General features: G+C 38.3%; 1 protein-coding gene across 3 annotated transcripts; it reads left to right on the plus strand.

The window, feature by feature from the left end:
* Positions 1-9056: 9056 nt before the first annotated feature.
* vgll2a (vestigial-like family member 2a) lies at positions 9057-21769 on the plus strand. 3 transcript variants are annotated; one of them, XM_085382409.1, is made up of 4 exons: positions 9057-9300; positions 11009-11246; positions 14085-14582; positions 16594-21769. In XM_085382409.1, exons 1-4 carry the CDS (start codon positions 9223-9225, stop codon positions 16635-16637), a joined length of 858 nt encoding a protein of 285 aa, XP_085238535.1. In that variant the 5' UTR covers positions 9057-9222; the 3' UTR covers positions 16638-21769. The 3 variants fall into 3 exon arrangements, with proteins under 3 accessions (XP_085238535.1, XP_085238533.1, XP_085238534.1); XM_085382407.1 differs by having other exon boundaries at positions 16820-21769; XM_085382408.1 differs by having other exon boundaries at positions 11012-11246; positions 16820-21769.
* Positions 21770-22172: the final 403 nt, after the last annotated feature.

A 22172-nucleotide genomic window follows, 5' to 3' on the forward strand; every position in this document is an offset into this window, starting at 1 on the left:
GACTAATTTCTGCTGTAAAGTGACCAGTGGAAATTAGAGGAACTGCAGTTTTTGGCACTTCTGATGGGATTTGTTGTTCAACCTCTTGTTGTCGTTTAAAGGTATCTACTGTGCAAGAGATCACGGTTTGGGTTAAAATAAACCTGTCTGCAATATTCTTCACATGAATAGATGTAGTGTGGCAAGTCCCTCCTCTTGACATGAAAATGTAACAGCTTTTGTTGTCAAATATAATGTGTCGCTGTGAGACTGGGCTGTTTCTGTCTTCCTTCCTCTCTCTCAGTCTCTCACAAAGACACACAGAAACACACTCACTCGGCTTTACTGATTCTAGACGTAAGCCACAAGTGTGTGTGTGTGTATGTTGCCGTGTCTTTGTGTGTTTCAGAGCTGCTGGGGAATTCCTTTCTTTTTTGACGTTTGTGCAGTTTTGACTGTAACTTTACAACACCATGCTTAAAGCAGTTGGAGTTATTCCATTTAAGGTCGTTAGGTCGTTCCCTTTATGCTGGCACAATTAACCTTCGACATGCAGATGAAAAGCAGCAAAAATATTGCATCAAGCATGTAATATTTTAATGGCCCCAGTTAACTGCGGCAGATCATCCCCTCATTTTAAGCATCATATAAAGTAATTCTCTACCACCCTCACCACACATGACCCCTCAGGTGCTATGAAGCTGATAGAATATTTTTCCATTAATATAGATCCATAAAGAAAAGGAAAAGAAATTAAAGTTGCATAAATATATTGGCTGTCTTGAAGATCTTGATTAGCTTTAGCCTTAAAGAAAAAAAAAACAGTTATTGGGTTTAAAGAGGACGCTGGCCTTCACGAACAACAACGATACAGCGAACACATCCCTGGGAACAATTTCTGCCAAACAAAAACATTTCGCCTGGGTTTTGAATTACAACATACCAAACAGATTTTACACTTTTCTTCCCGATCTTTGCAGTTAATGAAACATGAGATATATTCACAGGTGAAACTTAAATATTAGTAGTTTATTATGTTAATTTGAACTGACTTTATTGAGTCATCTCACATTAACCTGTATTAAATCAGTTCAAATTTTATACCTAATTTTCCTAACAGGCTACCACACAACCACCACGCATAAAATAATTAAAGAGCAAAACACACTTTAGACGTTATTATAATAAAGTCATCTATCTGTTCATCTTGTTTAAGAACCCAACAATTCATTCAGTCTCTCCATTGATAATTGATGTATATTATTGCCTTATATTGCAGTTTTTAAAAAGGCTCTTGTAGTGTAGGTATATTATTAATTTTGTTCTGACATGCAGAATATACATTAATTAAATTTAAAACACACACACATGCACATATATATATATATATACATAGAAAACAGTTAGACAGTAACGTGTGAAGCAGTAGTACACACAGAAACATACACACAGACACTGTCCTTGATGGCGTACTGGTAGACCATTGGTAAATGGAGGGTCATGGTCGGGTCTTCCTCATCTTGTGGCCAAACAAAACCGGCACACTCCTCCACCATCAAGGAAACGCTAGGATGGTTGAACAGGATGAACTGTAACGACCACACTTATAAACACACACACACCCCTGCTCATTCATTCTCATGTACGTGAATCATGTTAAATGTAAAATGATTCAACATTTTTGTGTTTCAGCTTCTTTGATGTGAAGACTTCTTGTTTTTGTGATTAATAAAAACCTGAATATGTCTGGCTCTGGACTGAACAAAACAAGAGGTCTCAAGTTCCCATCTTCCATCTAGGTCTTACATGTCCATGTCAAAGACAATCCAAATATGGATACCACAGGACAAAAAATAAAATAATAATTACAGCCCCAAATGAAAGAACCTGAAGAAAACAACATTTATTTTCTTCAGGCCCCAAGGACATAATATTCTGGGTAGAAAACATTCTCCTGTAAATAATGTTTTGCTAATATATCTTAAAAAGAACCCCAATAATGTCAAAACACATTCTTTAATTTGGAAATATCGTCTTAGTGACAAAAAAAATGGATAAACTAATTAAATGGAGTGTATGAAAAAGAAGGTAATTACCTACAAACCGAAATAGGGACAAATGAAAATGGCTCCTGCTGATCAGAAGCTATGGCTTCTCTTCTGTTGTGTGTTATTAAATGTAATTTCTTTAAACTCTATCATCAGTTCACTATATTAATACCTCATTACAAGTTGCTCCCCTGTTTATGTTTATGTGTCTGCAGCTTTGCTGCTGTGCTGTAACCGACTAATACAGCTAATGGTGCATTAAGCCCAAATAAAATATAGTTTTCCAAACTGTACAAAACTGATCATGACAACTAACTAACTATTTTGATCTGCCTGCGTATGTCACGGTTTGGCAGGGCAAACCGTGGGGGTGTAGGGAAGGAGGACCCAGGCGCGGAGCTCTGTGTGCTTAGCAGTGCGTTTATTTACAGTGATGGAAAAACATGACAATAAATCCCCGTGCTCTCCCGACTCCTGTGACGTGTCCTCTTCCCAGTGCTACTACTCCTGTCTCCGCTTCTCCGTGATGAGCACCCCGTGCTCGCTGTCCTCTCGTCTCCCCGCTACTCCTGGGGACATAAGAGAGAGGCAGCCGTCAGACACACAATAATGCAGCAGACTTAAACTAGGACCTGGTCGAGAGACTAACGTGAAGCCACGCAATGATCCAGCGTCGGTGGGAGCTCCAAGACTCTCCTAAGTAGCTCCCCCGACGAGCCCTGATCAGCAGCAGGTGTGTAGCTTCGGGTGTGGCCAGTCCCCTAGCAGGGCCACACCCACCAGGCCTGAAGGCGCCTGCAAACAAGTGTTCAGACACACACACACACACACACACACACACACACACACACACACACACACACACACACACACACACACACTCATATCTACAAGCATGGAGAAGAGGGGCAGCAACACCAAAAATACATATAATATAACAAGTCCATGACTGCCCATGGTCTGAGCGACCCAGGACCCTGACAGCCTATCTAAGCTCTTTCTAATCGAAGGTTTGACATCTGCTTTAAAGTTGTACAGAGGGAAGAGACGTCGTCACACTCAAGGAACAAATGAAAACAAAAAAAAATTGATTCACTGAAGTGTTCACCTCTCTAGAGGAAAATGAAACAGTACTCTATCTTTGGTAGACATAACATGAGGATCAGCTACACAGTTGCCAGTGCCAGGAGTGTGTGTGCAGGTTTGTGTGTGTGTGTTTGTACATTTGTCACAGCTTCCAATCCCAGGCGGGCACACCAGAGTCAGTTTTCAGCTCAAACTCCAGAGCTGTTTATTGTGTGCTAAAGAGCACTGATGTTTTTGTGCGTGTGTGCGTTTTAATGCTAAAACATGTCCGGGAAAGACAGAGCGTGCTTAGGATCACGTACTGTAAGTCCACACGCATGAAAGGTTAATTTGGGTTCAAAATGCATTTCTCATTTGATCCACAAAAGAATCGAAATGATTTAAGCTTTGAAAACCTAGCATATATACAATATTATTACAGTTGAATTATTGTCAAATGTTCCAATCACCTGTTAGATTTGGGAAAAGATCATTATTTATGGAATTAACGGTCCCTTCATAATGCTAACCCTGCAGGTTCAGAAATGTGTGTTAAAATTTAAAGTCAAGAAAAAATGAAGATGTCCCGTGTCTTTTTCTGATTACTGATTTTTTGCCTCATCTTGGTGGAAACTTGTGAAGAATTCTGAAAAGGAAAAAACAGCCATTGAGCTTTTTTTGTTAGTCAGATTGAAACTGCAATGACCTGAAGCTAAAGTGGATTTTGGCTATTTCCTTCCACAAGGGATTGCTATAGCAGGTGTTATCAGAGTTTGACCACAGATGCCCAACCACCTGCAGAAGGCGAACCTTTCACTTACCAAGCAAACATGGTAACCACTTTATGATTGAAGACAATGGTTTACTAAGTTCTTTCATACAAGTAATACTAATGTAGACAAGATGGTGAAAAATGCTTAATTTCCAAAGTTGGGATTTAAAATAAAGCGTACCAGCCAAGTGAAATGAAGTGTGGCTCAATCTACTGTTTTCCCTTCCTGTTAAAGAGATCATCTGCTTTTACTTTGTGTTTATTGAGGCTTTTTATCTTTGGTCATGGAGCACTTATCTAAATCCATGTTACAAAATGCTTCCCACAAGGAAAGATTTTAACGAAGCAGCATAATATTCATGGTTCACATGTAGGGTTAACCAGCACAAAAGTTCATACGGCAAGTTAAAAAATAAAGAGGAAGAGACCCACTCCAGTAACATCAGCAGCTGACTTCCTGCTTTGCTGCTGTTATTTTTGAGAGCACATGTTCATATCTCAAGTTGTGACCATATAAAATTATGTCACTGTAGAAAAGACACAAGAAAAGTTTTCGAGCATCTGTTAATCTGATGCTCAACTTCTGCCTTGACTTGGACTGCCCCGAAATAGCTTAAAAAAAGCTTTCTTTCTCCTTCAATGTTTATCTGTGGTGAAATAATTTCATACAAAGAACACCTCCAGATTCTTCCAAAAACCTTCCTCAAATCTATCAAACCTGTGAGTGACAGCAGATAACACTCCTGATTGAAAATTCCTCATTGAACCTTGGCAGTCCCAGTTCCATAATACACACACACAGGCCGATCATTGAATGGTGCCTGTGAGATGAGCTGAGCTGCACTTCAATGGAAGATATTTTGGGTTTTAATAGCTTCTCTGGGGCACTTGTGGTGGGGAACAGGTGTGCTGGTTGTTGGAGGGGGTCAGCTAAAAGGACAGTCGAGTGCCAGAATGACAAAATCAGTACAAAGGATTATTACTGCACAGGGGGAAAATTCAACATAATGGTTACATTAGTGTGCACTCCCATTTTTATCTGTAATGTTTATTTATAGCCCAGGGTTGCTCTTTACACAGGTTTTTAAAACTTTTCTAACATTTAATTAGCATGCAGTATGATTTGTGAGTCAGTTATTATGGTAATGTTGAAACAATAATCCATCCATCCATTCGCTTATCCTTTTCAGGGTCGCGGGGGGCGCTGGAGCCTATCCCAGCTGTCATAGGGCGAGAGGCGGGGTACACCCTGGACAGGTCGCCAGTCTGTCGCAGGGCCAACACACAGGGACAGACAACCATTCGCACTCACATTCACACCTAGTGACAATTTGGATTAACCAATTAACCTATCCCCACTAAGTGTATGTCTTTGGTCAGTGGGAGGAAGCCGGAGTACCCGGAGGGAACCCACGCAAACACGGGGAGAACATGCAAACTCCACACAGAAAGACCCCGGCCTGATGTTGGAATTGAACTCAGGACCTTCTTGCTGTGCGGCAACAGTGCTAACCACCGTGCCACCGTGCGGCCAAAAGCTAAATGCAAAATGATAGGAAATGCTTTTTTCCTTTGGACAAATCGGTCAACACAACAAGCCTGCACTGTAAAATCTAATTAGTTCACAGAACTCAAAAAAACCATGTAAACTCGTTGCCTCAAAAAATTGAATAAAGTTTTTCTTAAGATGATTAAGTTAGGGCAACTTACTCATTTTGAGTACACTGTACAGCCTCGTTAGTTCCCAAAACTCAAAAAACTATGTAAACTCGTTTACTTAAGATGACTAAGTTAAGGCAACTTATTCACTTAAAGTACAGAGTAAAAACCTATGTAGTTTCCAGAACTCAAAAAAAATATGCAAACTCGTTGTAAATGAGTAAAGCTTACTTAAGATGACTGTTAGGACAACTTATTCATTGCAAGTCTGCAGTATTAAAAATAACTTGATATTTCTGACTGTACAATACTAATTGTTTACCTACTGACAAACATTTCAAGTTGCCGCGCTTACAAGTATGCACAGGCTCCGACAACTGCGGCTGACAAATGCGATCCTCCTTTTCCCCAGATTACCCTTTCTGGTTCACAAAATAACCTTTTAAGATATTTTCAGGCGAGAATGTAGCTGTGTAATGCTCAAATTAGAGCAGGGCGATATGACCAAAAATATTTATCACGATATACATTTGAAAATTTGTGATAACGATATAACTGACGATATAATTGACACTAGACAAAATACTTTACAACTCCACAGCTTTATTAGTGCAAAAAACCCCATCAATGTATTTTCACTTAAACAAGCAGCTGTTTTTTATGTGCATTAAAGTTATATAAAAATGTAACAGTGCAAATGCAAATTCCTTGCTGACAGTTTAACCAAAAGGCATTTCCAGTGGAAATTGGCCGACATATTCTCAGCATAACCATGTATAATATCCACAAAACTTAAAAAGAGGTTATACACACACAATATGGTAATATTATGTTAAAGCACAGTAGGTATCACTCTGCGAGGCTCCTGACTACGATGCCGTAATGCTCCGACAATCCATCAAGCGGTGCGCTTCATAGCTTAGCAAAGTCATACTAAAATATTTGACAGATCTTCGAGCGCCGCATACGACATAAAATCGTTTCGAGGTCAGTAAACACAACCAGAATTCATACATAAGGCACACGGGATTATAAGGGGCACTGTCGATTTTCAGAAAAATCAAAGGATTGATTTTAAGTGTGCCATATTTTCCAAACAACACAGTAATAACGACGGTCCGCTAGCATGCGCTACCAAAAATAATGCTTTAGACGAAAGCTAAACCAGTTCCACACCACTGAAGTTGGAGCATTTTTACAAACCAATTCTGGTTCATCCATTTCATTTAACGATCCACTTATTTAAATCGAGTTCTAATAACAAATTGATAAAAACTGAGTTCAGCCTATTTAATATTTTTAATTAAACACAATATTAGATTTTACAGTGTGAGGAAACTTTTGGATCACATGCTTTGTTGAGCCTTGGATCTCCTGACTGTGAGTCAGTGGGATTCGCATGTGTAATGCAATATCTATCCTGACCATATTAGACCTTGCAGATTCAAAATAACAATTTTTAAATGATAACAACTAAAGTGAACCAAGAAGACCGGTTTGGCAAAAAAAAAAAAAGAAAAAAAAGAAAGAAAGACAGAAAGAAAGAAAAAGAAGAAGAAAGAAATATAAATAAATGCTGATGAAAAGGCAAACAAATAAACAAACAACAAAGTTTTAATAACTCTGGTGCGAGGTAAACGTATCTAATTTAATATAGCCTGAAGCAAAACTGATTCTTTTTTTTCTTTTTTTTTAGAGTTTTTTAGGACAATAATACTATTGAGATTAAAAATATCATTGGCAGCAGTTCAGAAAGATGTGGTTACATAACAATAACACAAACACACACAAATACACACTGCAAAATTCACCAAGGAAGTTCACACATATACGTAAGAGTGCGATACGAAAGCATCCAGACTAAATTAAATCAAAACATCAGAAATGTAATCATCACAAACACAAGGAAGCAGATGCAGTAATGTTCAGAGATAACATCTGCTGACTGAAATATTATCTGAAGTATAATATGTAATATGAAGTATTATCCTCCAGGTCTCTTAAAATGATCTTAAATTATTTTAGTATGATTCAGCTTCAAACCTTTTGCAAGCGTCCTTTGAAATTCTGTAGAACACAATAAGAAAAAATAAAAAATTTAAAGCACAATATACCATATAGTATATTAAAGAATATAATCACGTGAATCACCTGATATAAATAAAAATGAGAAAAAACAAAAGGAAAGCTAAAAGTGAGCTGTTGTCTATTAGCATAATACATTGTTTTTATTACACTGTAATAAGTTTATTCTTGTGCTGTTGTTTTATAATTGTCAGTAATATTGTTAGCAGGGCTTGAAACAAATATAACTGCTGTATATTATTGTGTTATATTGTAGCTTTAAAAAAAGACTCTTGCAGTGTAATTATATTACTAATTTTGTCCTGACATTGGCTTTGTAGATGTTAAATACACCAGATTAAATTAAAACCTGGTGAAGCTGCGTGTTACAGTAAGTCTATGAATTATGACTTTTTCTATTTTCTTTCATGTAGATCACACACAAGTCTACATATTTATACACACTCACACTGACATACCACCATACCGGGAACAAACTATCTGACCTTTGACCTCCAGAATTTGGGCAGCCGTTGAGGGATTGGGGAAGTTCATAGCTTTACATTCCACTCATTGGTTGGTTTCATTTGTTTACTCATTCAATTAGCAGGAAGCAGCAGTTGTTACATTCTCAACTGTGACTTCAACCACGAGGAAAACTTCAGCTGGGAGCAATGACAGCAGCTCTGCACCATCATACTCACCATAAAGTCTTACTGATGGAAGTTAACATAACCGACTTGTCAGCATAGTCTTTGTTTAACCCAGTATCACTGGGTATTACACAAATTTTTAATTTTGGGAAATATCATTTTCAAAAATCATGGTACTTATTATCCAACGCACAAAAGCAGAAACCTAATTTCCCATGTTTAAGAGAAAAAACTAAATAAAACCAAAACTTACAACTTGATATGGTGTTGATTATTGATTAGCATATTATTATTGTTAATAATGAAAATAAGAATAAAGACAAGTTACCAGGTAACCTGGTGCCACATAGGTTCCCCACAGACTCACCCCCAGTGTCTGGGTAAAAATACACCGCTCAAACACAGCATTAAAAGCCACATGTCTCCGTAAAGTGTCAGCCCATCGGGACACGGGACCTCTGAGGTCATCCTGTGGTGTATGGCAGAGTTACAGCAGGTCCTTTGGATCCTGCGTTTTAAAGTCTCACTTGGAAATTGGAAATAATGAAGGAAGGAGTTTTGTAAAAAATTTCCACGACTATGATTACAGAGTTTTCATAGAGCACAGTATAATAGTATAATTATCAAAAGTATAAGTGAAGATTTTTTCATTTTTTCCAGCAGACGCCTGAGCTCCACGCTTCAGCGGTGTCCTTTGGTTTTCGGTAATTAGAAGCCCATTAAGGCGGAGGCGGAGCTCTGTGCTCGGATTGGTAGGAAGGAGGTGTCAGAATGGGTGTGTGGCGGGAGGAGGAGGAGGAGGGTTGGAAGCTGTAGGGGTTCCCTTCAGTGTGAGTCCAGTGCGTAAAGAGCGCAGAGCGGCTCAGCGGAGAGAGTCTGAGAGTGTGCCGCTTTCCACCACTTCCTGGATTACTGTTTCAGCTCCGTCCGACCATACACGCTCTATCAATGAAGCTTGGTTCTTATCCGTGATTTCTTCGCCATGAGCTGCCTGGATGTGATGTACCAAGTGTTTGGTCCTCAGCCTTATTTCAGCTCCTACAGCCCCTATCACCACCAGGTACGGAACACACAGACATAAAGTGTTTTATAAGACTTATGTCTTCACTTTAGGCTGCAAGCCACATGCAGAAACTTTATTTAAAGTCAATAAAACTTTATTACGCATAAATCCAAAAGATAAAGGCCATTAAAGCGCACAACCTAAACTTACAGCCCTTAAAAGCACTCTTTAAAAACAGCGCGCATTTAAAAATGTGTTAAACAGACAGTTAATCACCGCTTAGGATCTTATAAAATGACTGTATCACTGCGCTACCTGCTGCAAGGCTCAAACTCGCTACACAAAACGTAAAGTGTAGAGAAGTTTCAAACTCAATTTTGCGTCAACAGTTTATGTTGTTTGCATTTATCTCACTGTTAAGTTACCTCATAGGTTATATATGTGGTATAGAGTCAATTGCAGTATTAGATAAACATTCTAATTTAACGTGGTCAAAAGTACAACTAAAATAAAATAATAATAAAAAAGATTTAATGAAGACTCATTTGCTTTACAATCTTTTATCTCTTTACTTGTTTTAAAATGTATTTATTTATTTATTTATTTATGTATTCATTTGCTTTACAATCTTTTATCTCTTTACTTGTTTTAAAATGTATTTATTTATTTATTTATTTATGTATTTATTTTCTTGCTTTAAAATATTTTTATGTGTGCTATTCAGACTGCAACAGACATTATTTGCTACTCGGGTTTTATCTTTAAGTGCAGTTGTTAAAGTAACATCAGTAAGTTTAAAGTAATATTGTCACTTTTTGAAAGTATATCTCAGATTGTTTTCAGCTTAAATGTCCTTCATCTACTAACAAAACTTTTCATATTATATTTGCTTCTGTCAGTGGGACCTCTGAAGCCTGCAAGGGTCATAAGTTAGAGAGTGACTAGTTTTAAACAGGCTTTTCTAGACCTGTTAAAGAGCTTCTTTTTTTACTCTCAGTCAACATCTACACATATTTCGCATAGTGCTACAACTCACTTTGTCTGGTCTAAACAGCCTGGGGATGAGCCTGTTCCAGCTACACCACATGATTATAGTCTAGATTTTCAGTGCTTGCTAGACAGCAAATTCTAATCCTTTATTTTGTTTAGTCATTTAAACTGAATTTATCATATAACACAGTAATTATATATTCAATTCAATTCAATTGTATTTATATAGCACCAAATCACAACAAAAGTCGCCTCAAGGCGCTTCATAGATACAGAGAAAAACCCAACAATCATATGATGCCCTGATGTTACTTAAGTCGTTTACATATTGTTTTAACACTATTATTGATATATTTTTATTTATTTATTTGTAATTATCAGTTACTATGCACACATTTAATACATTATTATATTTTAAAACGACCATTTACTTCACATGTTGATAATATCAGCATGTTCCAGTTTATTCATTCATACCTGGAAGTATTAGCTGGTTTTTTTTTTTTTTAAATGACCAAAAACTGCAAAAAACGTTATTTTTTAAATTTCAAAATTAATGCCAAATTTGTAAGTTATTATAAAGTTTAAGACAATGCAGTCTCAGACAAGCAGATGCTAACTGGGTTCCTTTATCTTCCTCTAAAACCTGCTGTGTCCTTATAGAAATATATTTTTGATGTCAAATGTCATGTCAATACAAAAAATTATATATGCATCAGAAGCATGAGTATATTGTTTTATTACAATCATATAAATATATCTGTGTCCTTTTTAGAAGTTGGCTTTGTATTCCAAAATGCAAGACCACCAGGACAGCGGCAGCCGGCTTGGCCCCCCGGCGATCAAAGAGGAGGACAAGGAGCTGCCGCCCGGTGCCGAGTACCTGAGTTCCCGCTGTGTCCTCTTCACTTACTTCCAGGGCGATATCAGTGCGGTGGTGGATGAACACTTCAGCCGAGCTCTCAGCCAGACGAGTGCATACCCCGCGTCGAGCAGCCACAAGGCCGTAAGAGGTGTGTAGTATTTCTTTTTGTATATATGTATGTATACATACACACACATATGTGTGTATTAGTGGATTATTTTGTCAGTATTTTGAGAATTGTAGGCAACATTTCTCAACATTTCACATTTCTACTCATGAAATGCCTTAATATTCTCAGGTTGTGTGGTGTGTGATCTTTTTTCTGATGTTGACATTGGCGGACTCAGCGTTGTGGCCCTTTTCCACTGGTGATACTTAAATATTCCTGCATATTTGCCACTTATTTCTTTTAGTGGAGTTTTATGCTGCTTTTCATTGTCTTTAAATATTAAAGTGATTGAGTAGAATCAATTATGCCCCAGGCATCTATTTACATGCACTGGTGTGATATTTTTAAATGTGTAATGCCAACTTTTTATAGTGTTTTTTTTTTTAGGAATTGTCCATGTGTATAGAAAGGATAATGGAAAGTTGTGTGTCACGTATGTCCCCAAACGTGTGTATGTCTTTAAAATAGTAGGATTGATTTTAATGCCACCTTTTGATGTGAACCATCACTAACAATGATGAAAGCTGCTATTTAACTTTAGTGGTAGAAAATTACAAGTGAAATAACTGATTGTATCTATTAAATATAGGAAACATACATATGATAAATACAAATAGTACGATAAGTAGGTATTCAATAAGTAGGCGTAATTCAGCCTGTTCTTGTGAATAAAAAGAAGAATTTAGTCTATAAAGAAACGCCTCTGAAACAGCTTTCAGATTATTTAGAGGGAGAGACGTGTTTCATATGCACCACAAGTGTGATAATGGTCCATTGTGCAAATATCTTAAAATGAAAACAGAAGTTTTACTGACTATTACAGTAAAATCACATAAATAGAATCATTTTTTATTAAAAAAAAACCCCATCATGCTCAACATAATTATATGTTGTGTCCTTCTAAGGGGGGAAAAAGTTTTTAATTGAGCCTTGACTTTGCATTTTCTGAGGAAAATTCAGTGGAATAATCCTGCTTCAACACTACCGTGACTTCATCAGAGTCAGAGGCCCAATTACAATCTGGCAGCTACACCCCCCTCCCTGCATGCTTTCAGTCCCTTTGCGCCTTTGCGTGGACGGTCCCCTACATTAAGTGCTATTCCAAACCAATTAGCCTTGAGTGGAAGTGGGTTATAAACCCACCAAAGCCAAAGCTGCACCAGTGCAGGCTTACTAACCACACTCTGTGAAGGAAATGAAATTGAAACGGAGCAGTTGAATTTTCCAATAAGTAATGGACCCGATCTTAATACATCCAGACACTCCAGATGCTGATTGCAAGTTCCTGTTTTGAGCTGAGAAAGGCGAGAACATCCCAGAGGTTGCCGCTACGATTCTACCATATCCATTAATTAAGCGATCCTTCAGCAGCCACAAGTGTGACTCTTCGTGGAGTTACACTTGTGACGGAGCGGGAGTGTGAAGGGGCCGGATTGGAATTGGACCAGAGAGCACAAAAACACAAAGCAAACTGATGATCAACCCACGCCTGATCTAATTGGTTTAGGATAGAATTCTCAGGAAGTAATAAATCCAAGGCGGGGGGGTTGCCATAATTGGTGCCCAAGTGCAACGTCCCCAACAAAATAAGAGAAAGGAGACAATGCAGATAAAAATACTAAAATAATTCAGTGAATTTTAGTCCCAAAGGAAATATGAGAATGAAATAACTCAACTACACCTGAGCACTCATGTCTGAATTTGTATTTTTTATTGTGTAAACTATGGCAACGAAAAAGAGATGATAACAAAAACATATGACAATATGTTAAGAAATCCACATTGTGTTGCTGCCAGTTATCTGATTTGGAGTGATTTAAATATATGCAACAACAGGAATACCTTTACAGGGTCAGATTAAAGATGGTGAGAGCTACATATTTATCCAAAGATATAAATTCAGTGCACAATTAAAAGTATTTGCCAGGAATTTTCTCATTTATTTTTTTGTATATCGCTTTTAATGACATTACATCTATCACAGGTTTCGCTGAAGTGAAATCCTTTTTAGGGTCACGTTAACCGGTGATTCTTTCCATCAGCTAAAGAATTAAAAGAAACTGAATTGGTATCCCCATTAATATTCAGTTTTAGCTGTGTAAACATAAAGGGATGATAAAAGCCGACATAAAAGGATTCATTCCTTTATTATTTTTGAAATCTATGCTGAATTGAGTTGCTTTTCCTTTCTTCCCGTTTAGCAAACACTTTTTAAATCCAGCACCTTTATGTAAGTTTTATTAGCAAAAAAATGACCGATTGTGAGTGAGGAAGGAATTTAAATTGTCGTACCATTTTGTAACAAAACTTACTATCCTCAAGCCTCACAATTATTATTATTATTATTACTCAGCAGCGCTTGCTTTAAAATTGCATCGACTATTTTGCAGTCATTGATTATCTTGTACATAAAATATCAGAAAAATGTGAGAAATGACCATCACAAATACCACATTGCCAAGGACACAGCTTCAAATTACATTTTTAAACTGTCTAAAAAAACTAACTGATTCCACTTGCAGTGATATTAAAGAAAGAAAAGCAGCAAAATTCACATTAAAGGAGCTGAAAAGACTGTATTTTATGCTTTTTTGCCTTAAAAAGATGATCAATAAGTTGCGATAAATTCAATACGCATACCATAAATTATGACGCTAAAAAAATGATCCTTGTTTCAAAACAACAGTCAAGAATGAACCTTCAACCACAATGTGTTAACATTATTCAAGCTACATACGTTTTAAAAGTCTAAATAAGTAGGTGTGTCATACTTATGAAATGAGTTTCCTTCATTAATGTGCATTTCTATCTTCACAGATGGATCCTTTCCTATGAGCCAGAGAAGTTTCCCTCCGTCTTTCTGGAACAGTTCCTACCAGCCGTCAGTCTCCTCCACACTGGGCGGCGCTCTGTCGGCTCCCCACACAGAGCTCTCCTTTCCAGGTGACCCTTACTCCTCTGCCTCCCTGCACAGCCACCTCCACCAGCCCAGCCCCGATGCCTGGCACCCATCCCACCACCACCACCATCACCACCATCACCCTTACTCGCTAGGAGGTGCTATAAGCACCCAGAGCTCAGCTTACCCACGTCCAGGTGTTCACGAGATGTACGGCACAGCGTTCGACCCACGCTACGGCTCGCTGCTGGTGCCGTCAGTGAGGTCGCACCACCGCCTGACGTCCGGCAGCTCGGTACCGGGGCCCAGTGGCTCTCCCTGTGACCTCGGGGGTAAAGGGGAATCGGGGACGGGGTCGACCTGGAGCGGTGCCTTCACGGGGGCAGGAACAGAGATTGGACTGAACATGGACACAGGTACTGCCAATTTTGAAGTCGATTTATTTTAGGATCTGCATAGAAAACTGCATCTTCTGTCCTTCAGGTAACAGAAAATTCAACTCAAGTGGGCACTTGAGCTAAAATAGACAGAAAAAAGAAGAAACAGCTGGATGATGAACAGGAGGATCTCTCCTCATCAGAATTGCAACAACTGTCATATGCACTAAACAAATAGAACTAACAAAAGGCTGAACTGCAGCACACACATTCTGCACAGTTATGACAAAATGACTTTTACACCAGCTTTTTAGTCAGCAGCCTATTTTTAGTAAAACAGTGATAAAACAATGATGAGCTTTGTGCTTGGGGAAGAGAGGCCCAGCAATTCAACAACCAAGTTTAATCAAAAATCTAAAATATTTTTGTTTGAGTAGAACCGCTTTCTTTGTAAAATAGTTCCGAACCAAGCACTGGAAGGTAAATTTTGCAATAAAAAAACCCTCAATTTAATTTTTGGATATCTTCTTGTCATCGCATAAGTTAAAAATAATCTTTTAACATGCAAAATTTAACATTTTTAGATAGCTAAAGTTATTTGAATCCTATTTAAGGCCTCAGCTTTCAGATTAAGATGTATTGTGCTTTCTCTATTAATGCTCTCTAAGCTTTTGTTATGAAACAATGCAAACTTCATGAATGGTTAGAGAAGAAAAACAAATTAATGGCAGAATCCTGCAGTGGATAAGGTTTAGTCTGCTTGCTTTGCCTCAGGGGTCGATGGCCAGTATTTTGGTGAGTTGTGATGAGGCCCTCAAATTGCATGTCGGCTGGTCATTGTTTACTTAAAATGTTAGCTTAAATAAAGAGAGACCTGTTATGTTTTTCTTTATTGACTGTCATACATATTTTTGTCAGTATATGAGCCAAAAGCTCAGGTTTAATACTGCTAAACACTTGATTTTTGAAAGTTCTTCCTAGTTTTAGGAATGAGTGTGGATATCCAAAAGAAATCCTAAAAGAAAGTTGGCTTAATCTGCTTGTGTAAATCATCCAAAACTACTCTAGTACTGAGTAATAATAGGACTGAGAACTCCTCGGATATCAAAGATCTCAGAAAGAGCACGACCTTTAATTGGAAATTGAGATAAAAATGTTTTCCCACACTAAGAGATTCAAAGCAAACACAGAAGAATAATTGTTTTATATTGATTTGTTGTTGTGAGGTTAGAACAGAACAGTCTTAATACAAATTGCAGACTGGATTGATTTAAATGCTGCGTCGCATTCTTCTCATTGGATTCGTTCACATTGTTAATTAGTATTGGTGAAAGACACCGAGAACAGACGTATCTGTGAAGTGTCAGTTACTGGATTTTTTTCTTTTAAATACTGTTTGAGAAGAATGAAAGGCTCGGGAAAACTGTGTAATGAGATGCAAGGTTAACTTGTTATGGGACTGAAGTAATTGAAACAAAATCAATCAATTGAGCTTAAGATGTGAGCTTACACTTTGACTTCGAGTCGATGAAAACCACCCGTGAAAACCAGTAAGTGACATTCATATTGACACTGATATCAGTCTTTTAAATGGATTTTCTGCTGTCTATATTGACATGCTAAACCTTTGCTGCTTGTTTGTGCAGATGTTGAACTTGGTTTGTCAAAAAGCGCACTCATTTAGAAAACTAATTAATAAATGAGGCTGCTCTAGCATTCATTATAACCTTCTCTTTCTGTGTATCTCTCAATATCTAATTGGGGGGAAACAGCTTTAGTAACATACTGTGAAAAGCAGAATGAAATAACGTTCTGTTTCCCTGCCTGAGATCAACTTACACAAGTGGTTTAAACCAACAAACTGGCTGTCAATCAGCACCTTAACACCAGCTGTCAACTTTCTTTTCTGTTGCTGTCGCGCTTTCATCCCCCTCTGCCTCGGGCAGTTCCTTCTGCTTTTATCAACAGGGCATTTGTGCCTCGTTTTCTAATCTACCTTCTTTTCCTTCTCTGTCTTTTCTTTTCCTGCTTTTCTCTCCTTTTCTCTCAGGTCTGCCAGCACAGGATAAGAGCAAGGATTTGTACTGGTTTTAGAGACCACTGAGACCCCCCTCCCCCCTCTTCTTGTCTACTACTTTGGCTGTAGCCGCTTTCCTGCACTCCTGCTCTACTCTACTGCTGTTGTGGGATGACTGACAGATAAATTGACAGATAGACAAAAACAGTGAGGCAGCAGTTTCTTTTTCCTGCTGTAACGGCTTCTGGTTTACTTGCAGCTCTGTGTTACGGCGGACTGTGCAGCAGCAGTGCAGCCCTGCTGAGCTGAAGGGCAACAGTGTGGATACACAGCGAACATGGAAACAAAAGTGGACTCGCAGAGGGGAGAGAGAGAAAATATGATCTTGATGGATATGGACAAAGACAAGACTCTTTGTGCTTCTGTAACAGGCAGGGACAACATTCCTAAAGTGGAAAAAGTCTTTGGACAGACGGACAGAGACACATGTGCTGTCGGACTCCAAAGACTAGCGCCTGAAAGGACTTGGCAGGACTTGCCTCACTGGGGCAACTGGGCTCAGACACTAGGAGTGTGTTATGGCTGGAGGAAAGGCCACGCTGGTGTCACGGAGGCAGCACAGCAAGATTTTGGCTGAGAGCGAAGGGAGGAGGACAAACTTTTTGGGTATACATGGAGTAATGTTTCATCCGGCACAGCACAGTACACATTAAATGTAACCTGAATGAATGAATTTAAACTGATATCAAAAGATATTTAAGCCATGATTACAGCTTCAAACCTTAGAAATTTAAAGAGGCATATTTTTCCTGGCTAGTAGCGCTAAATATCCATCTTAACTGTTTTGATGTGAGATGCCCAGTTTTTTATACATCAGCTGCCTTCTCCTAAAATTGCACTAAGTGACAATGTGGTGTTTAAAGTGGCAGACATAGCAGCAGTACGTCATTCCAGAAAAAATGAGCACACCATATTTTTTTTAAATCCACCATCTAGAACTATTTCCTCTCTACCAAATTCAGGCCCTGTCTTTCAATGTGCCACATGGAAACTATGTTCAGCAGGTGTAGCTTGGCACGAAAAAAGCAAAACAAAACAGGCTTCTGGGTCATGATTTGTAGAAGGAGACACAATTGCAGTTTTTTTTAAAAAAAATATCCACATTATTGGTGCTTTGAACACCACAAGATGAATGCTGTGTAGTTCCACTGAATTCAAGAGAAAGGCAGCTAGTATCTCCAAAACTGGGAAAATATGGGAAAATGTGTGAGGTTCCTTTAAGTGTGCTCATACATTTTAAAGATGAAGCAAACTGTTGTCTCATATGGCACTGTGCAAAGTTAGGGCTCAGTAACACAGACCTGAAGATCAATCAGTAATCCCCGCAACCTCTAGTCGTGAGGGACAAATGTGGATTCGTTGAGCCATTGGTGAATGGTTGCTTGTGGTTGGTGGCCACCACCAGGTAAATCGTTGCCCGGAGATGCTGACTCATCTGCAAAGACTTGCCATTCACTCGCCAGGATGTTGTGAAACTTAATAGTGTGAAGCTGGAACTGCCTTCAAAGTAAAAGTGACTTACTGCTGAAACCAACTCAGTTTAAAGTGCACAGTTTTTACTTTAAGGGCCAAAGGTCTCCATTTCAAATTTGCATCGCAGTTTTGACAGTTTCACTTTGCTTTTTGAGTAGTTGGCGAATGTTAACAGACAATTCAGCATGACTGAGGAGCTCTGCTTTTGACTGAAGCAATCGCAAGGAAGTTTTTAGTGCTGCACTGTATATCTCCATGTAACCATTTTGACATTACCAACCTCAAAAAAACAGCTTTCAGTCAAAATGCACACTTCAGCATAGCTAACCCGATGTCACCGCTTGGCGTCTAGGCCTGTGTCACTGAGGATTTAATATATATGACAATACCACAACAAAGATGTTGGAAAACAAATCAATATCTTTACAAAATGTTTTGTTTTTCTTTACATTTTTGATGGTTAATAACTGCAGATGGCTATGATTAACAGGATAGGAATGCAGACTTTGTTGCCTTTGAGTGCAGCAGATACACAGGCTGTTAGCTCAGTAAGCATAGATTTGATGATTCCAAAACATCTCAAGTGCATTTGGTTTAAAATTTAAAATGTTTTCATCAAGGTTACTGCAGGAGCATTACATGTTGCATTACGTGCTGAAATTATTACACCAATTATACTGCACCGTTTTGCTGCCTTTCTGTTTTATTTGTGTTTATACTGAAAATCTCAAGGTTCAGGAACTTGTGATGTTTAAAAATCACAAGTTCCTGTTTTCTTGGCATATTGAGCACATTGTTGGCCCTGACAGAAAAACCTCTTCCACCAACATGTGATGTAAAGGTCTCTAAACATTTTATTTGTAGTCCAAATTGAATCACACTTTAGGATAAATATCACACTTTTCAAACTTCACCAAATCAGTGCTTGCTTGAAAACGCTGCCAACTGCTTCTTCTTGGTCATAACCCAAACAAAAATAACCCAAAATACACTATTAAAGGGGACCTGTTATTGCTTTCTTTACTATTTTTGGTCATTCACAATAACTCACACATTTTTTTCTTTATGTTTTGCATGGAAAATTGGAAATAGGATCAGTATAGTGGAGCATGTGCAAACACAAATGCAAAGTTTGGCCATTATGAAACAGCTTGAAAGTCAATATTTGGTATGACCACCTTAATTTTGTTTAAGACAGTGCACATCATGGCAGGAGATTTAAATTGTTGAGCTAGTAGGTCTTTGGGAATCACCTTGTTGGTGCAAAAATATGATTTTATTCCTTTTAAACTGTTATCTTTGGTGGTGTTTTTCATAGATTCAGCTATAGGAATGTGCTTATGCAGCAGCTTGCTACTAGCAAAGTGCCTACTGTAGATATACAATTTAAAACTGGTTCTTTGCTAGGTTGTTACTGTAGACACAACAGTGGTTAATGCTTTGAGTTAGGTGCCTTTTTATACTTGAACGATTTAAGGGTTCTCTGAAAATGGTCAGGTACAAGGACTGGACTAAAAATGAAAGAAAAAGCAGGAAAATGGCCAAAGAAAACAGTGATTCATGCAAAGCTACTCTGGTAGAGTCCAAGAATGAAAGTTCTGAGCTGTAAATAAGCATGATAGGTTCCCTTTACACAACGATAACTCATGTCACAGAAAATATACTGTGACATGGCGATACATTTACAGGTTAACTGAGACATTTGGTGTTGGTTGAAAAACCACTTAAAGTGGATTAAAGCATGTTGCCATGGTATATATTTAATGTAAAACTACTTGATGGGTCGAACTGCATAACCAGAGCCTTTTACCTACCGCTGATAGACTAGGAGGGACATTTCTACGACAGCAGCAGATTGACCTCTAAACTTCACTGCAGAGCGGACTGTGCTTACCTCTTTGTTATGAGCGTTTTATGAAACTGTATGGCTGTGTCAGCAAAAGAAATGTGAACTTCACACGAATGGCTGCTGAGTGAGAGAGAAAGAGTGGAGAAGTCTTTCAGATGAATGAGGAGAACGTCGGCTATTTGAGGCCACTTGACTCTTTCTCTCCCTCCTCTCATGCAGCTGTCATCGACAACTGCTCTTCAACTCAGCGAACACACACATGGACGCACACTGTCCTACTGTGCAGTGTCCGAGCCAGGCCCAGGGACTCGATAAAGGGAGCATTTAGTGTGAGCAGAGTCCCGCCCTACTGGGACAACTGGTGCGATGTAAGTAGAGGGAGCAGAGGACGAACACACAACTGTCAAAAGTAATTTGTGAGCTTGGATGTATGTACAGGCGTGTGTCTATTTCTATACTTACAAGGGTCACAATATCCAGCCAGCCTAAAAACTGACAACAATTCAGGCATCATTTTGTCGTTTGCACTCTGCTAATTGTAAGATGTGGATTATTCATAGGATTATACTAAAGGTTCAGGATAAATGGCATTATTTTATCTGGGTTTAAGTGAATTTGCTTACAGAAATACTGTGTGTGAGGCTGCAGCCTGATATAGCTTCTGTGTCCTATGTCTTTGATTTTCATTGTCCAAATTACACACAAGACAATTTGCTTAAATGTAATGAACATGGCTTAGTAGTGAAGTCTGTTTCTTTCCTGCATGGTCCACGGGAAGTATCTGGTTACACTGGGAAGTGGATCAGAAAACTTGTTTTGAGCCTTCTCTTAAACAAACGCTAACAGAAACTTGGTGGCAGTCTCCTGAAAAGGTAAAGTTAGCAGTTGGTTAACAGCATAAATTTGTATAGTTAACCGAAATTAAAACTGACCAAAGAATCATAAACCATTTCAGTGTAACCCCATCAAATGGATTACACTGAAAATAAGCTAATAAAATAAGCTGAAAGTAAGTTTAAAAAAGATTTCACATGTTTTTCCTTATTTTCTGTTATATATACATACAGTTAAAATTGGGAATGTTCACATTCACCAAGGCTGTGGTTCAAATAATGAGGTCAGCATGTGAACAAGTAATCCATGTGAGCCAAAATCTCAGGCTTCAGTTTCAGGCAGTTTTTTTTCTTCTCCTGGTATGAGATCAAAAAGACTGGATATCGCTAATGTGGCCATCTGCTGTTAAACCTTTATGTTTAAAAGAAGCAGCAAAGAGGAAAAACAATAGATAAATTGGCTTGTTTCAGACAGAGGATCATCTGAGAGAGGATTGTTTCAAACTACAAAGCTTTTCTAGTAAAGTGCTTATGTTTCTCAGTCAGTGGCTCATTCATTAGCTTCTTGACTTCCAGCTGAATTTCTTCCACAATTATAGATGTTCAGCAGGGAAAGTTTTACGGGACACTTGCCACCTTGAATTCACTGATTCCTCCATGCAATTTGAAACCACCCCGGCCTCCTCATTATGTACTCTTGGCATTGTTGACTTAGCATGGTTCTCAAATTTTTCAGAGATGCCCTCCTTGAAAAGCTAAGAAACACTCCCCCTTTCTTCTCTCTCCAGCTGTGCAAATTTTATTGATAATCTACAACCACAGGGGCACAACAAATAAAAAAAATCATGTTAATTTGACCGCCAACATACTAATAACATAAAGTAAATATTTATTAAGGCAGGAGAAAGTTTGTCCCTGCTGATATCAAGCTAGATCACAGCGTTTTCCATCTGTCCAGCCATATTTGCTACTGTAGGTCCCGTCTAAATTCACTTATTGTTTTGGATTTTTGTTTTTTAATAAACACAAAAGAACTTTTCTTGAATGTGCCACGCTTTTTTTTAACCAGCTGTTTTTGGCTGTAATACTTCCTGGAGGAAGAATGCAGGTCTCAGACCTCTTGCAGCTTTACATCTTGTTTTGGCTGTGTTTTTATTAAAAACAGCAAAAAAAGGAGAAAAAAAAAAAGCATTTGTCAGGCCAGTAATGCATTTAAAACAAGTCCTTACAAGAATAGCAATGTGTTATTTTGCATCGTGTGTATCTGTGTACGTCTGAAGTGACCACCTCTGCAGCTATTTATGTGAAACTGTGAAATACTACTCTGTCATTTTGTAAAATACCGTTTTCCGGGTACATTCTGTAAATCAACAGCCACAGCATGCAGCAGTGTTCTC

The sequence above is a fragment of the Rhamphochromis longiceps genome, linkage group LG15 (genome assembly GCF_057381845.1).
Source record: "Rhamphochromis longiceps isolate RC_006_pf linkage group LG15, R_longiceps_female_GT1.1, whole genome shotgun sequence".
NCBI classification, from domain to species: Eukaryota; Metazoa; Chordata; class Actinopteri; order Cichliformes; family Cichlidae; genus Rhamphochromis; species Rhamphochromis longiceps.

Excerpts from the sequence above, each read along its gene's own strand:
- vgll2a (XM_085382407.1), top strand. The coding sequence starts at position 9,223 with ATGAGCTGCCTGGATGTGATGTACCAAGTGTTTGGTCCTCAGCCTTAT. Across the intron at positions 9,301-11,008 it reads ACAGCCCCTATCACCACCAG|AAGTTGGCTTTGTATTCCAA; the intron begins GTACGGAACACA and ends TGTCCTTTTTAG. Across the intron at positions 11,247-14,084 it reads CAGCCACAAGGCCGTAAGAG|ATGGATCCTTTCCTATGAGC; the intron begins GTGTGTAGTATT and ends CTATCTTCACAG.